Source organism: Hypanus sabinus, chromosome 2 (genome assembly GCF_030144855.1).
Source record: "Hypanus sabinus isolate sHypSab1 chromosome 2, sHypSab1.hap1, whole genome shotgun sequence".
Taxonomy (NCBI): Eukaryota; Metazoa; Chordata; class Chondrichthyes; order Myliobatiformes; family Dasyatidae; genus Hypanus; species Hypanus sabinus.
The window spans coordinates 161323451-161339999 of record NC_082707.1 but is presented as its reverse complement, the minus strand read 5'-3'; the positions used below and the strand labels follow the sequence as shown (position 1 = coordinate 161339999).

Genomic DNA, 16549 nt, shown 5'->3' with positions numbered 1-16549 from the left:
CATCACTGAAATGTTCCTACAGTCTATGGACTCACTTTCAGGCACTCTTCACTTCATGTTTTCCTCATTATTTATTATTATTATTATTATTATTTCTTTTTGTGTTTGCAGTCTGTTGTCCTTTGTACACTGGCCAAGCACCTAGTTAATGAGGTCTTTCATTGATTCTATTATGGTTATTGGATTTTTGAGTATGCTCGCAAGCAAGTGAATCTCAGGGTTCAGTATGGTGGCATATATGTACTTTGATAATAAATTCATTTTGAACAATTTCCCATCAACCATGATTAAGTATTGAGGCAAATCATTTTGAACTCAAGATTAAACATCATCAATTTTTTTTATTTCAAAAGTGTATAAAGCACTGGAATAGTTGGAGTTTGCCAAGTTCATTATTTACTTATTACTACCCCAATTTTTTAATTGTTTTCAGGAAGAACTGAATTTGTGTGGTCTCTCAGAAATCATAAAGGATTTCTCTGTAGAATGAATTACAGTATTCAGAATTCTATTTAGTTATATAGGCAAACAAAATATTAATGAACTAACAAAAGATTAACAATGAGTAGAAATAAAGCTAATAAGGATGCTTGAACAAAATGAAAATGAGTGACGGCAGACTATGCTAATAATCTTAAGGATATGAATTATGGAAGACTAGAGATTTAAAAAAAAATGCTGGAAGTATTAAAACTCCTTTTAAAAATATCCATTGGGAATTTGTGTTTGTACATTATTTTTGCTTATGAAGTATTGATCATACTCTTTTTCCCAAGCTTTTCAAAACTGAAGGTGAAAAGTATTAGGAGGAACCAAAAATTGGTTTTAAAAAGCTCATTTTAAGCGCAACACCAAAAACAGCTCACTCAGTACTCTCTCCTCAAATTTCCCTTTCTATTGAAGCCACAAAGCTCAATTGTTTCCTGCATGCTAGCTGCCCTCTGGGTTAATTTTAACTATGCACAGCTTTGACTTAATTGCATTTGTCTGTGACTTTATCAAGAACTGATGTGGTACTGAGATACATCATGTGTTACTTTCTGCAGTCCACCTGTCACTTCCTTGTTGTAGTCCATATGATTTGAGGTAGTCTTTCCCTTTCAGAATTTTTATTGCCCTTTGGTTCCATCCTGATAATGTATAAATGGTCTTCATCCTTATTCCCATTATTGTAGTATCCATTCATTAGTTAGCCACGTGCTCTGATTCTAGAAGCACCCTGTTTAAATTATGATATGTCCCTTTAAGGGCTGGTTACTGAGAGGACAGCTGCTGGGCTAAATACCGTAAAAATCTCTTGTAGATCATTTGACTGCATTTTAGTGGAATTGACACAATATAGCCTTACACTAGGAATCCTGACATTGCTGTTCTGTGTATTTAGAACCTGTTTGTTGAAGATTCTGATCTTTATGATAGTAAAATAATTTTTTGTCTGGTGAGTGTCGCCATTGAAAATATTTACTCATTTGTTCACATTCTCTATATATTATTTTCTACTTGAATTTTTTTGCGTCTGACTAATCTCGTCCTCTGTGATATTTTTATATTATTACCGACAATCTTGTCATTTTCCATTTTTCATCCCTTTGAATATCCTTTTGCTGAATTTGTGGATCTCCTTAATCAGTCCCAGTAAAAACTTTGCATCGACTCCTCACAGAACTCGTGCACGTTGTTTTTCTCATTAGCTCATTCTTTTACTGTCTTTGTTAATTTTCTCATGTGTCTGTTAGTTTCAGGGAAGTATCTTTCTTGTTTGTTCACACTAAAACTTAAAAGCTAGTCCACTGGTTTTCTATTGCATTGATGGGAAGAATTTCCCCTATTTATTCGTGTTGGTTGTTACTGATTTTGGGTATTTCTAACTTCCAGATCATATGAAAATTATAATTCCCAGGCTTGCCGGAATCCTTATTTCTTGTCAATTTGTTGGTACGTTCGTGTTCTTCCATTTGATACCAGATCAAAAAGAGCATTGTTGCTGTAGTTTCTTTGGCACACTGGATGAAGAAGCAGCCATGCATTAAATCCATTAGCTCTGCCCTAAGCACTGTATGTGATAAACAGGCCTTATTACCAAATACAGACTGTAGAGTAGGCAGAGGTACCAGGATAGCTTACAAGGCAGCGAGGAGAGGCTTGGGATGTGGATCAAAGCATAGGAAACTCACGGAAAAGGCAGTGTGTTAGGATGAGCAGGAGCAAGGGCATCGCACTCTGAAGCTCATATCTGGATTATTTGGTGGTGGCTACAGGAATGGGATTTTGGTTGCTGGTCATGAATGAACTCCCATTCGCACAACTCCAAGGATCCAAGAACAAGCAAGTCTCTCAATGTGTCATGATACAGTTCCAAGGAGAAAGCATTCTGTACTCTGAATCTTGTACTCATTTCCATTCTTAGGATTGGATTGGAATGTTGCCATGCTCTTGATAGACTCAATTAATGGTAGTTTTGCCATGCTGGTGATTATGGCTCTGCCATGTTATTTTCTAACACTCTTACTATGTATCTGCATCATAGAATGGGTGTCTTTCTTCAGTGTCTGCTTTTACTTACAGCTCTCCACAGATTCATGTTGCTTCCTGAGTTTTTCTGTCCATGGAGACATTATCCAGCTCTACTTCAAGTAGTTTCCTCCCTTACTACTTTTATGAATGTTGAACCAATCCAATTTGCATGCCTAAATATTGAGAGTGGACATTTCTTATCAGGTGTAATCTGTAAATTGGCATCTCAATTGCCTCATCTCATTCAGTTCCATCAGGCTGAGAGGGACTGAATATTGTGCAGGAATGCCAAAAGATACCAATGTTATTGGGTTATTTAATGTGGAAATCATAGGTGAATGACTGTATTTTTGCAGTACTCGTGTGCCTTCAACGTAATCAGTTACCTGCACTGCAATCCATGAAGTGTGATGATATTATTTACTTGGGTTTTGTTTTGACCAGAAGTATTTTCAAATAGCACTTCTAAGTATTATTCTCTGCAAAAAAAAAATTAGAGGTTACTCAACATTGTGACAACAGCAATATACCAATTGTAAAACATAGGCTCCAAATCAGTCCAATACTTTGGATAGGAACGGGAAGAATAAAAGGAAATCCTCTAAAGAAAATTTGACCAAAGCTGGGGTCAGAGGTAAATTGGATGTTGCTTTGTAAGTCTTTTAGTGATTGAAGCTGCAGCAGTGAATGGGTCAATCAAATGAAAAAGAGAATACGATGTTTAAAAAGAAAATAATTTGAGCGGATTTAAAGATCTAAATTTCAGCATTTGCTTGAAGTGTTGTATGATCATTATGTGATCCAAATTGCTTTGCAGCCTCGGTAGTGTTTGTGAGGTGTGTTCACCAGATTATTGTACGAAGAGAGGCAATTCATTCAATCAAAGAATCTACATCTCATGTTCTCTATTTATTGTTGTCATTATTTCTATTCTTTTTTTTGCATTTGCACAGTTCCTTGGTTTTTCATACGAGGGTTGTCCATCCTGCTGGGTAAAGTCTTTCATTGATTCTAATGTGATTTTTTTACTGTGAAAGCAATAGATCCCCCATTGAACTTGACCTTGAGCCATATTTAGAGTGTGAAAGAGCAGCGCAGATTTAGAGAGCAAATTATCTTTCATCGTAATTCATTTGCTTTGATATTTGGGTAGCTAATTTCTTGCCCACTTTCTAGCTGAGATAGTGGTTGTTTAAGGAAAGGAACTTAAGAGGAGCAAAGAATTTTTTAGTAAGAGAGGACGTTCCACCAATTAAAATTCAAAATTACATTACCTTAGGATGTTAATTTAAATAAAAAGTCATTGAAGCTTCTTAAAATGTAGAGTACTATACAAGGTGATGATAGCATGTTACCAATTTTGATTATCATTATCCATAGCATATCTCTCATGCAAATTAAATTTCATGATAAATATAGAATAATGTGGGGAGTTCATGCCGAGTTATTAAAGCACAAAAAATGCAACAAATGAAAGGCTGGAAAAATAGATATGAGAATTGTCTCCAAGTGCTAGATGTTTTGTGTTGTGCCCTGCCATCTTTACTAAAACATGGGGTCAGCCTCAAACCTTCCCTTGAGTACTCTGAAATTGCTGCTTTTGTATAGCTAGCACAAAGGGGAAATTATAAAAATACAACTCTTTATATAAAACTAAAAGTATCAACAAATTCATTTAAATTAACGAACTGAAAGTGAAATGAAGGATGCCCAAAAAAATTGTTTTATTGGACAAACATCGCTGTTTAAGAAATGCTGTTAATGACAGTATAATAAAGAAAACTTGTTTCTGCCTTGCAGAGGCAACTCAACCAATTTATTTGCCTACTTAACTATATAATGTATAGCTTTCAGTTAGAATTGAAAACCAATTTGAGTCCTGGACCACTGAAATTACTGAAGAACATTCAACTCTCAATCCTGAGTGTTAATATTGAGCAGGAACTGACCGTGTTAATTTGGTGTAAGAGTAGATCAGAGCCCCTGATGCCCCAAATCCTTTTTCCCCATGTCGTAGAGTGCATAATGAGATATTGTCTATTTTCCTGGATGTGTGCAAGCTCAAAGCTTGATACCATCAGGGACAAAGCTGCCTAGTTGATTGACATCCCATACACTGACCTAAGCATTAATTTCTTCCATCATAACTACAAAGTACACTTTACTCTGACGCCATCTCCCAAGCTCAACTGCCAAGAACATGGTGAGTAATGCATGCAAGTGAACGCTGCTATTGCCCCTTGAGTTGCTTATGGCTACTGGTCTAAATCATTCACCTCCTTTCCCAACGGAATTGTTGGAGTAACCTTTTCAGAATGTTGGATGACCTTTTATTTTTCCCCAGTTCATGGTGACTTGCCCTTATTCTTTGAGGTTATGATTATAACCGCAGACTGATTATGATTGTCGGGTGGACTCTAGTTTATAACTTTGAAAATGCAGTATGATAAGGCTTTGTTACTTTAATTTAATAATATTGGTAATAAACTAGTAGAGAAGGGCAATTTGCTTGGAGAAAATTACATGGTGACAACTGTCCATAGGGACAGTTTCCTTTTTAAAAACGCAAACAAGAGAATTTGCATTGATAATAGCGTTATGACAAATAGTGCCAGAAATATGAGCATGACAAGTGGACAAGTAGAATTTTGTTGTTGAAACGGTTATACGATATTTAAGTTACTGAGTTGATAGGTATAAAATACATGGGAGCCTGTAGAGCAGTGTTTGTAATGCACCTGAGGTAAGTCAGCCAATGAGCCTACCAACATCACATAGCATTATGCTTGGCCTAAAGACACGAACGGGCGAGTCTAATCCTTGAGCATTAAACTGAAGAAGCTTGCTAGTAAGGCAGCTATCTGATGGCATTGGATTTCTGTAATCTTTGTGAGAAGAAATTGAGTGGACCATATACTGTGGGCAAGGGGTGGAACTGGTTTACAGCTGGTAATCAGGGAGCATTTCTACTCCCCAGACCTCTACAGGAACTAGGTAGCTTGTAACTTCTCTTCCTTCACAGCTTCCGAAGAAGCTTGGGTGCAGAGGGCTTGGTATGATTCACTTTGAAAAGATACCCTAACAGAGGGAACTGCTGAGGGCACCAAACTGATGAGTCTCATTATTTCAGCAGTGTGTCGGGGAAAAAGAACATCATTTTCTGCTTTGATGTCTCTGCATAAATACAGATTGTGAGATTAGTTAAATCACAAAATTATATATTACAATGACCAAGTTATTTGACTTTACATGGCATTGCCTGTGTGGAAAGCTGTTGTGCTCTGAGGCGATCAAATTTAATTGATTTAAATGGTTTACACTCTGACCTCCCTTTGCATGACGATGAAAGCACTGCAGAGTGCTGACAGCCTTGTCACTGTCTTATTGCCAATGATTCAAATTTTCCTGAAATTAAATTGTTTTGTTGAATTCTGAGATTAAAAGATAAATATGAGTTTATGATTAGTGTGTAGTGATATGATGGATCTTAAAGTTCTTTGTGTAGCAATTTGCAGCTGCAGTGTGTGGGGGTGTGTACATCAATAACTTCTTTGCAGAGTTTAACATTATAATTAACTAACTTTGAGTTTACTCAAAGATGTTTTTTCCATTGACATGTTGTGCAACATTTTTTTGTAAAATTACCTCTTTTCCAAATCATGAGACGTCCTGTTATCTTCTGGCCAAATATTGCCCGACAGATTAACCTCCAATGCTGTGTTGAGAGCAAGACCTCTCACAGAAAGCTCAGAATTGTGAATGCGTGCTACTCTGGAGTGTTTAAAAAGCCAGTTATTATTTCAATATGATGAGATTGCTTAGACCAAGTGAAAGCGAAATTACTTTGTCAACCAAACTCGTTGAAAATCTTAAGTACTAGATTCTCTGCAACATCTGCATGATCTCCTTATCATCTCAAATGTGGGTGTTATTCTGCTGGCTACGAGGACTTCCGCCACCAAACCTCTGACCTCTGAAGTTCCTGGCATCAATTTGCCTTTCTCCTTGTAAAATCTATGCACCTTTGGCAGAAACATTATCTCTGTTTCAACTTCCACAGGTACTGCCTCACCTTGTGAGTGTTTTCAGCACAAAACTATGTTAATTAATAATGATCTGATATTAAAGACTCTCCAATCTTGTATTATAATCACATTTATTTGAGGTATTGTGATAGTGCAAAGGGGGAATTTCCCATCATTCCAAATAAGATGCGATAGTTCTTAGAAAAATCCTTAATAATGGAAGAAAACTTGTAGCTTGAGGATATTTCTATGAATATAGTAAATAAATGCTTATGAATGGTGGAAGCTGGGCTTTGATATATTAATTTTTGAAATGCTCTGTTCATTTTAAAGAAAATAACGATGCCATCCCGGTGAATTCAGAATCTCAATACAGTACGATGTTAATATCAGATCCACCTTGCCAGCAAAGGTTAAAGTTTGACATTAACTAGCAATTGGAAGTGGAACTCATTTATTACTGTCGTGCACTGAGGTATAGTGAAAAGCTTGTCTTCCTTACTGAACACACAGATCAAATATTACACAGTGCGTTGAGGTAATACAAGGTAAAACAATAGTATAATTCAGAATAAAGTGCAACAGGTACAGAGGAAATGCAGTGCAGGAAGACAGTAATGTGCAATGAGGCAGATTGTGAGGCCCAGAATCCACATCATAGTAGGGAACCATTCAACAGTGGGGTGAGAAGCTTGCCATGGATCATCTGAGGTGGGTAGGGACTTTTATTGTGCTGGCTGCTTTCGTGAGTCAATGAGCAGTGTGGATAGAGTCCATGGAGGGGAGGCTGGTTTCTATGCTGTGCTGAGCTGTGCCCAAAGCTCTCTGCAGTTTCTTGCAGTCATGGACAAAGCAGTAGCAATTGTGTTTTTATGTTGTTTGACATTCCACGATTGGGGTTGATGTTTCTTTATTTTATCTCCCTAACATAGATAATGAACACGTTTATATGGAGCTGATGCAGAAACTCTACAAATATTGTCCAAAGGAATGGAAGAAGGAAGTAAGCAAAGTGAGTTAGCCTGCTGTCACTCCAGCCCACAATCTTTCTTTGGCCTGGAAATGTTTTTATTTTGCTTGGAGTAATGGGTGACCGGATATGCATTACAAAACATAATTGTTGAAGGTGTTTGCAAATAAGAGGAAGTTTGAGTGGTTTGTGAATAGTAACTGATGTGAAAATTACCATAGATGCCTTTCTTTACACAGGCTGAATTAGAGTTAACATGGTTACTGTATGCTTATGATAGTAAAGTGCATGCAATTGATGCATTCATAGAACTTTTAATTGTCTAATTCAGGTGCGACACTTTTAGAATGAACCAGGTTCAGTTTCTTATACAAGGAGGAGGAAAGGGGTCATGAGAGATTTCAATATGCAGGGAGATTGGGAAAATCAGGTTGGTGCTGGATCCCGAGAGGAGGATTACGTGGAATGCCCGTGAGGTGGCTTTTTACAGCAGCTTGTGGTCAAGCCCACCAGGGAAAAGGCAATTCTGGATTGTGTGTTGTGTAATGAACCAGATTTGATTAGGGAGCTTAAGGTAAAGGAACCCTTAGGAAGTAATGATAATAATAATTCACCTGACAGTTTGAGAGGGGGAAGCTGAAATTGGATGCATTGGTATTACAGTTGAGTAAAGGCAACTACATAGGCATGAGCGAGGAGCTGGCCAAAATTGATTGTAGTGAGACACTAGCAGGTATAACAGCAGATGGAGTTTCTGGAGGTCCATCCCCAAGAAAAAGGCTGACAAGGGAAACAAAAGATAGGATAAAAGCAAATGAGAGGGCATACAATAAAAGAAAAATAAAGTGGAAAGTTAGAGGGTTGTAAAGTTTTTAAAAACCAACAGAAGGCAACTAAAAAAAAAATAAGGAGAGCTATGAGTAAATATGAAGGTATGCTAGCCAGTAATAGGATACCAGAAGTTGTTTCAGATATATAAAGGGTAAGAGGGAGACATTGAACCACTGGAAAATGATGCTGAAGAGATTGTAATAAAGAACAAAGAAATAGCAGAAAAACTGAGTAGGTGTTTTGATCAGTCTTCACTATGGATGACACCAGCGGCATGCCAGAAATTTGAAAATGTCGGGGAGCAGGAGTGTAGTCGCTATTACTAAACAGAAAGTGCTTGGGAAGCTGAAAGGTCTGAAGGTAGGTAAGTTACCTGGATCAGATGGACTACACCCTTGTGTTCTGAAAGAGGAAGCTGAAGAGATTGTGGAGGACTGGAACATTGCAAATGCCTCTTCACTCTCTAGGAAGAGAGGGAGACACAAACAGGAAATTATAGTCCGATAGCTTGACTTCAGTGCTTGGCAAGTTATTGGAGCCCTTTATTAAGAATCAGGTTTAGGCATACTTGAGGTACACAATAAAATAGGCCAAAGTCACCTTGGTTTCCTTAAGGAGAAGTCTTGCCTGACTAGTCTGTTGAATTTTTTTAAGGAGATAACAGGTAAGATAAACAAAGGAGAGTCAGCGGATGGTGTTTCCTTGAAAGGCCTTTAACAAGGTGCCACACAATGAGGCTGTTAAACAAGCTAAAAGCCCATTTCATTATAAGAAAGATACTAGTCTGGACAGAAGCTAGACTGACTGGCAAGAGGCAAAGAGTCAGAATAAATGGAGCCTTGTTGGCTGCTGGTGAATAGTGATGTTCTACAGGGGTCAGTGTTGGGGCCACTTCTTTTCATGTTATATCTCCATGAGTCGTTTGATAGAATTGATGGCTTTGTGGTCAAGTTTGTGAACGATACAAAGATAGGTGGAGGGGTAGGCAGCATTGAGGAAGCAGGGAGTCTGCAGAAGCACTTTGACAGATTAGGAGAGGGGGCAAAGATGTGGCAGATGGAATACAGTGCCAGGAATGCACAGTCAACCACTTTGGTAGAAGGAATAAAAGTGTAGAATATTTTCTAAGTGGAGGGTGAATTCAGAAATTAGAGATGCAAAGGACCTTGGGGAGCCTAGTGCTGGGTTTGCCAAAGGTTAACTTCTAGGTTGGGATAGTAGTAAGGAAAGAAAATGCAATGTTAGCATTTATTTCAAGAGGAGTAAAATATAAAAGCAAGATTTTAATGACCATTAACGTAGCTTTGGTCAGATCACATTTGGAATACAGTGAGCAATTTTGGGCCCCATATTTTTTAAAAAAATGATGTGCTGGCATTGGAGGAGGTTTATGAGAATGTTCCCAGTAATGGAAGGGTTAATGTTGGAGGAGCGTTTGATGGCTCTGGGACTGAACTCGCTGAGGTTTAGAAGAAGGAAGGGGATCTCACTGAAACCTAGTGGATATTTAAAGATCTAGATAGAGTGAATGTGGAGAGGATTTTTACTGTAGTGAGAGATTCCAAGATTAGGTGGCGGAGCTTCAGAATACAAGGAGTACCTTCAGAACAGAAGTGAGGAGGATTTTCTTTAGCCAGTGGGTGGTGAAACTGTGGAATTTGCTGTCAGACATCTGTGGAGATCAGGTCATTGGGTATTTTTAAGATAGAAGTTGATAGGTTCTTAATTAATAAGGGCATCAAAGGTTATGGGGAGAAGGCGGAAAATGGGTTTGCGATGGAAAATAAATCTGCCAAGGTTGAATGGTAGAGAAGCCTCAGTGGGCTGAGTGGCCTAATTTTGTCCTGTGTCATGTGGAAAGGACACACATAGACAGCCTGGTGATGGTAATATATGTCATGTTGAGAAAGCATAAAGCTGCTGCAAAAAACAAATACCAGCCTGTCTGCATCTGAACATTCACTATGTGCAGTCTATAATATGTGAGCTGAATGAACTCCAGTTCCAGGAATTCAGATCAGATGGAATTGGACCTCAAAGCGAGTTAGCACCACAGTAGATGTCGGTTTACTCTACCAACTGATGTAGTTCATCAACTAATTTAGGATGTGGAGATTTATTTTAGTTAACTTGGCATGAGAAAATGAGTTTTCTTTGTTTGTTTTGGTTTCATGCACAAGGGTATGGAGAGCAGACAATATGAAACTCTGTGGAAAATCTGAACTCCTGTTGTCAGATTAATATTTCTTTCCTTTCTGCAGGGCATTGACCAGTTTGGTCCACCAATGATTATTCACTTCAGGGTACAGTACTACGTGGAGAATGGGAGATTAATTGGGTGAGACTAAAGTGATTGAAGATTTTTTTTAAGCATTAGCTAAGATGATAAACCAATAATAGTGTTTAAGGATGCACATATTAGTAAAGTGGTTTTGATTAAATTAGTGTCCATAAATATTCAGTCATTAAATTATTACAGCGTGTGCACAGATGTTCTCAATGCTTCAGTGAACTTGCTTGTGTCTTTCACTCAGGCCGAAGTCAATCTATTTTATCATTTGCATTTGTTTTGCTTTTTTTTGCATTATTGCTTTAAGCTGTACAATTCACAAAGTGCAGGAGGAATCAGAGAAATGATAGAAAAGAGTTCTGTCTCCTTGTGTAATATTAGAATCAAGTTTATTATCACTGACTTGTGTAGTGAAATCTGATATTTTTTGGCAGTAGTACAGTGTGATAAAACATTACTATAAGTTACAAAATTAATAGTGCAGAAGATGAATGATGTGGTGGTGGTGCTCGTGGACCTTTCAGTAATCTGATGGTAGAGAGCAGGAAACAATTATTAAAACTTTTAAGTGTGGGTCTTTAAGCTCCTGTCCCTCCTTCCCAATGGTAGAAATGAGACGAGGGTATGTCCAGAATAGTGAGGGCCCTTAATGATTGTTGCTGTCTCCGTAAGGCAGTTTCAGAGGATGCCCTTGATGGAGGCTTGTGCCAGTGGTGGAGCTGGCTGAGCATGCGACCGTCTGCAGTCTCTTTCGATCCTGAACATTGGAGCCTCCGCACCAGGCAGTAATGCAGCCAGTCCAAATGCTTTCCACGGCGCACATGTTCTAAGCCTTTCATCAATCGACTCGTTAATGTATATATCAGTGCCTCTCCTAATACACATCTTCACAATAATGCTTCTAAAAGGGAAAACTTGACAAAAGCACCTTATCAAGCATTAGGAAGCAGGAGCAGGGACTCCAACCCATCGACCCTGCTCTGCCACTCACCAAAATCATGGCTGATCATCTACCTCGGCCCCATTTTCCAATGCTCTGCTGCATTATAGGTTTCTGCATTTTGTCCACGTCTGATGTTCAGCCATGTTTTACAGCTTGGCTTATTGGTAGAGTATCTGAGGTAGGTGCATGTTGAGTATAAAGCCAATCCTTAATAAAGAAATAATGCAAGTCCACAGCTAAGTATTCCTTGAGTCTGAAAAGAGAGCTATCATGTGCAAATTAGAGGTTTAATGGTATATATTTGGCTGAAAAAATAGTCCTCCGCCTGTTGTGTATTGGAGGTGTAACAACACTTGTCTCTCCAACCAGCATTTCAAATCATACTCTCTCCACTGCTGTTATGTTTTGGCTGCTGCCTGCATCATCCATAGAATACACTGTGGTTGCTTGCAAATGTTGCTCCGATAGCACCTCTTAAATACTCTGACCTCTAGCAATGAAGAACTCAGGAAATTTAGCATACCTCTCGGTTCAGCTCCATCACACTGAGTTCAAAACCTCAAAATCTTCTCAAAAACGTCAGCGTTAAAGTAATTTTAACCTCATCCTGCAGCAGGTCAAGGAATTCTCTCCATCGACCATAAAGCATACAGTAGGAGCAGCCCATAGCATCTGCTCTGCCGTACCATCATGGCTGATTTATGATCTCTCTCAAATCCATTCTCCTGCCTTCTCTGTAACCTTTGCTCTGACTAATCAAGAACCTGTCAAACTCCTCTTTAAATATACTCAACGACTTGGCCTCCACAGCTGTCCATGGCAATGAATTGCACAGATTCACCACCCTCTGGCTAAAGAAATTCCTCCTCATCTCTATTCTAAAGAGCTGCACCTCTATTCTGAGGCTGTGCCCTCTGGTCCCACTATAAGATCCATCCCCTCCACATCCAGTTTATCTAGGCCTTTCAATATTCGATAAGTTTCAGTGAGATCCCTCTCATTCTTCTAAACTGCAGTAAGTACAGGCCCAGAGCCATCAAACGCTCCTCATACATTAACCCTTTCATTCCTGTAATCATTCTCCTCTGGACCATAACCTCTTGGGGAGGGTTGGGGGGGAGGTGAAAACAGTGAGGGACGAGGAAAAACATTGGCCTCGGTAGTGATGCTCACATCCCGTAAAAATAATAAAACAAAACATTGAGCTCAAATTTATTGTTAAGGAATTAGCAGTGGAGGAATTATCTAAAGGAATTTGAGATGTTTGATGGGAAAGCTAACTCTGAGGCAGGGTTCCAAGGGAGATGTTGGAGAGGGTTGTTGCATTGGAAGAGGGAAGGAGTAATGGAAACATTTAACTACAGGAATGTGTTGGGGAGTGTGAGCCAAAGCAAGGCAGCAGTAACAGTGTGATGAGAGTGTGGAGTGTGACCCGAGACTACGTGAGCTGACACAAATGGAAGATGGAGTAAGAATCTTCAGGTGCAGAGGTACAAAGGGATTTCTGAGCTTCTCAGGTGCTGAAGGGATGAGATCTAAGTAAAGATATGTGGGTAATAAAATGAAAATGGATGTACTGTTCAGTGAGTGGGTCAGGTATTCAGCCCTGATTTAATCATCACGTTCAGTTGTGTAATCTTGAGATGTAGCTAAGACTAAGATTAAATTAGTGACATTGGACATTAGGGACCCTGTGACCACTTAATCAAACTCCAGTCTCCCCAGTGTTTATCTGAAAGAGCTCACCAACACTCCTAAAAAGAAAGAGGGAGTGAAACGTTCAGAAGTGGCAAAAACATAAACGTCATAATGTAGTTATTTTGGCTTTGATCCTAATCTGCTATATTTCTATTTCCAGTGACAGAACAGCGAGATATTATTATTACTGGCATTTACGGAAACAGGTTCTTCAATCCCAGTGCATACTGCATGAAGAGGCCTACTTTTTACTTGCTGCTTACGCATTACAAGCAGACCTTGGCAACTACAAAAGGCACAAACATTATGGAAAATACTTTGAGCCAGAAGCTTACTTTCCTCCTTGGGTATGAACTTCAATTTTTTTTTCTCTTTATAAATAAAGATGTGAGCCAAACTCCAGTGTAAACTTGGAAGCCCTAGCTGGGGTAAGCTTACGAATTTGGAACATAAACAAGATTCTTCACTTTGAAACCTCTTAAGTTTCATTCAAAATCCCCTTGAAATTTGGAGAAGGTTTCAATAATCTTGTAACTGAATGCAGGTGTCTGAATGATATTTCTGGGCTAAATTTCACCATTTACATCCTGGAGTAGGATCTTCAGAGACTGAAAGAAATTATGGATTTGGGCTTTTCCTGATTTGGGAAAACTGGAAAATAAAACATATGGGGCTTATAAAGAGGATGATATTTTCTCAATCCATTCAGTAACTTGAGGAACTGACTATCACTTGCTCAGGAGCCACCAGTGTCTCTTCCCTGGTTGTGGATTTGTTTGATGTGAGTTGGAAATAGTAAAAAAAAAGTATCTCATATTATTGACCTTGTGATTATTCTATAGAAATATCAAGTTTATGTGTGTTTTTGAGTTAAGTGAGGGATTTTTGCATTTTATTGTGTTGGATTACTAGAAGCAATTCTTGAGTTTTAGGCTACAGTGACCTAATATGGTCAAATGAATTGCAAATGGTTGATTGAGGCCTGTCCTGCTGTGGAACGTGGACAGAGCATTAACCTTATGTTGCCTACTAAATATCATGTTGCCGGTGGTTCTACACAGAACATCCAAGTTATTAAGATATATCACAAACAAGAAGGGTCCTAGCATCAGTCCCTGTGGTGCACCAATGCCTGCAGACCTCCAGTCAACAAAGCATCAATCCACCATTACCTTCAGCCTCCTATCAACATGCCCTTGTTTGGATTGAATTTGTCAGCTCACCTTGGATCTCATGTGCTGTAACATGGAAAGTTACTGCTTGAATGGAGTTTGTATGTTCTCCCAGTGACTGCGTGGGTTTCCTCCCACATTCCAAAGACATACGGTTAGGGTTAGTAAGTTGTAGGCATGATATGGTAGCACCGGACTCGTGGTAATATTTGTGGGCTGCCCAGCACAATCCGTGCTGATTTGATGCATTGATGCATTTCACTGTATGTTTCAATGTATGTGTGAGAAATAAAGCTAGTCTTTGACCTTCTGGACCTGCCCGCCAAGCAGGACCTTGTCAGTTGCCATACTGCCCTCTACTTAGATAACACCTACCACCCTGCTTTCATCAGTCCTCATTACCAGCTCAGAAAAGCTCAATGTTCTTAGTGAGATGGGATTCTCCCTACACATTACCATGCTAACTTTCTCTAATCAGCCCCTGTCTTTCAAAGGTACTATCCCTCAGAATTTTCTCCAGCATTTCCCTACCACTGACATAAGGTTCACAGGCCTTATGTTACCTGGCTTATCCATGCTGCACTTCTTAAATAATGGTATCAGCTACCCTCTGCACTTCTGGCACTTCACCTATGGCTAACAAAAGTTTCAAAAATCTCTCTCTCAAGTCCTCAACTACCTCCCCTCTTGTTTGCCGTTGCATCCTGAGATGGGTCTCACCTGGCTTTGGGGATTTAACAACCCTTACAAATTCAATGATATTTAACATGTCCCCATTTATAATACTGACCTTCTCCACACTCCTCCCTGAACTCACTACAGAATACAGATTCAAAATATTCAATTTGGACCTCACCCATGTTGCCTGGTTCAATCATAGATTAAAATTAGGTCCCTAAGGACATCTGCTCTTTCCTTGACTACCCTCTTGTACCTGATATTACAGAATATCTTGAAATTCTCCTTAATCTACTAATCATGGGTATGCTGTGGCACCTTTCTGCCCTTTTTGTGAAGGCTACTCACTTTTAGAAACCTACACACTCTGTATTCCTCAACAGACCTCTTTGATCCCATTTGCCATGTTTCCTTTATTTTCCTCATTAAAGCCTTTTATATTCTTTATCGTCTGAGGTTTCCTAATCCAACAGATCTTCACCAAATCTACTGGCCCTGTACTCTTAATAACTTTCTTTTTAATATACTCTCACTTGTCAGCTGTTGTTTTACCCAAGGTATCTGCTCCCTATCTACTCTCATCAGGTCCTCTCTAATGCCATTGATATCAGCTTTTCCATAATTTATACATTAATTTGAGAATCAACCATTTCCCTTTCCAAAACTACCTTGAAACTATGGTCACGGTTCTGAATGCTTTCCCACTGAGATTTACACAACTACCCAGTTTCATTTTCCAGGACAAGATCAAAAAAACGCCCCACTCTAATACCATTATCAACATATTGTCTTTACAAACTCTTGATCACAATTTAAAAGTTAAAATCTCCCACTGCTATAACCTTGTTGAACTGTATAATACTGCAATTTGTTTACATACTTGTTCATCTAGTTCCCAATGACTATGTTCAGCTTTCGAGCCAAGACCCTTCATCAGGACTTTCAATGACCTTATTGGTCCAGTGAATGGATCATAAAGTGCCATGCTGTGTCATCAGCACCACTAGCCACGGCCACAGCCCAATTCTTCACCCCCCCGGTTCACTAAGGAACAAGAGTGATCACTTGGGATTCATACTTGGTCCCGTTCCACACTGCTGCGTAGACAACAACCACATCCTCCCCTTGTACACACTGCCAGCCAGTCAAGCTCAGCAGTCCCACTGCTCGAGGATGTTAGATGCCAGCAACCGATAAGCTTCCTCTCTACTGCAGGGGAGGATGTGCACAATAGCAGAAAGAAAAACAAACTGCTGGGGAGCTCTGGGTCAGGCGGCATCTACGGAGGAAAAGGATAGTTGATGGTTCTGGAGAAGAGCCTGCATCAGCCCTTCAGTGATTTGTAATTAAAGTCTGATTCTGATTCTTTTGCAAATCATGCCGACTGTAGATTCCTGTGTCTCCCTGGGCACAATGGAGGCGGCAGCA

General features: G+C 39.3%; 1 protein-coding gene across 1 annotated transcript in view; it reads left to right on the top strand.

Moving 5' to 3' along the window:
• The window catches only part of frmd6 (FERM domain containing 6), a 118992-nt gene that overhangs the window by 54679 nt on the left and 47764 nt on the right, over positions 1-16549 (top strand). The window contains exons 4-6 of the mRNA XM_059958061.1: positions 7472-7551; positions 10602-10678; positions 13432-13618. Of these exons, the coding sequence (XP_059814044.1) occupies positions 7472-7551; positions 10602-10678; positions 13432-13618 (344 nt within the window). The remainder of the gene's footprint in view (positions 1-7471; positions 7552-10601; positions 10679-13431; positions 13619-16549) is intronic.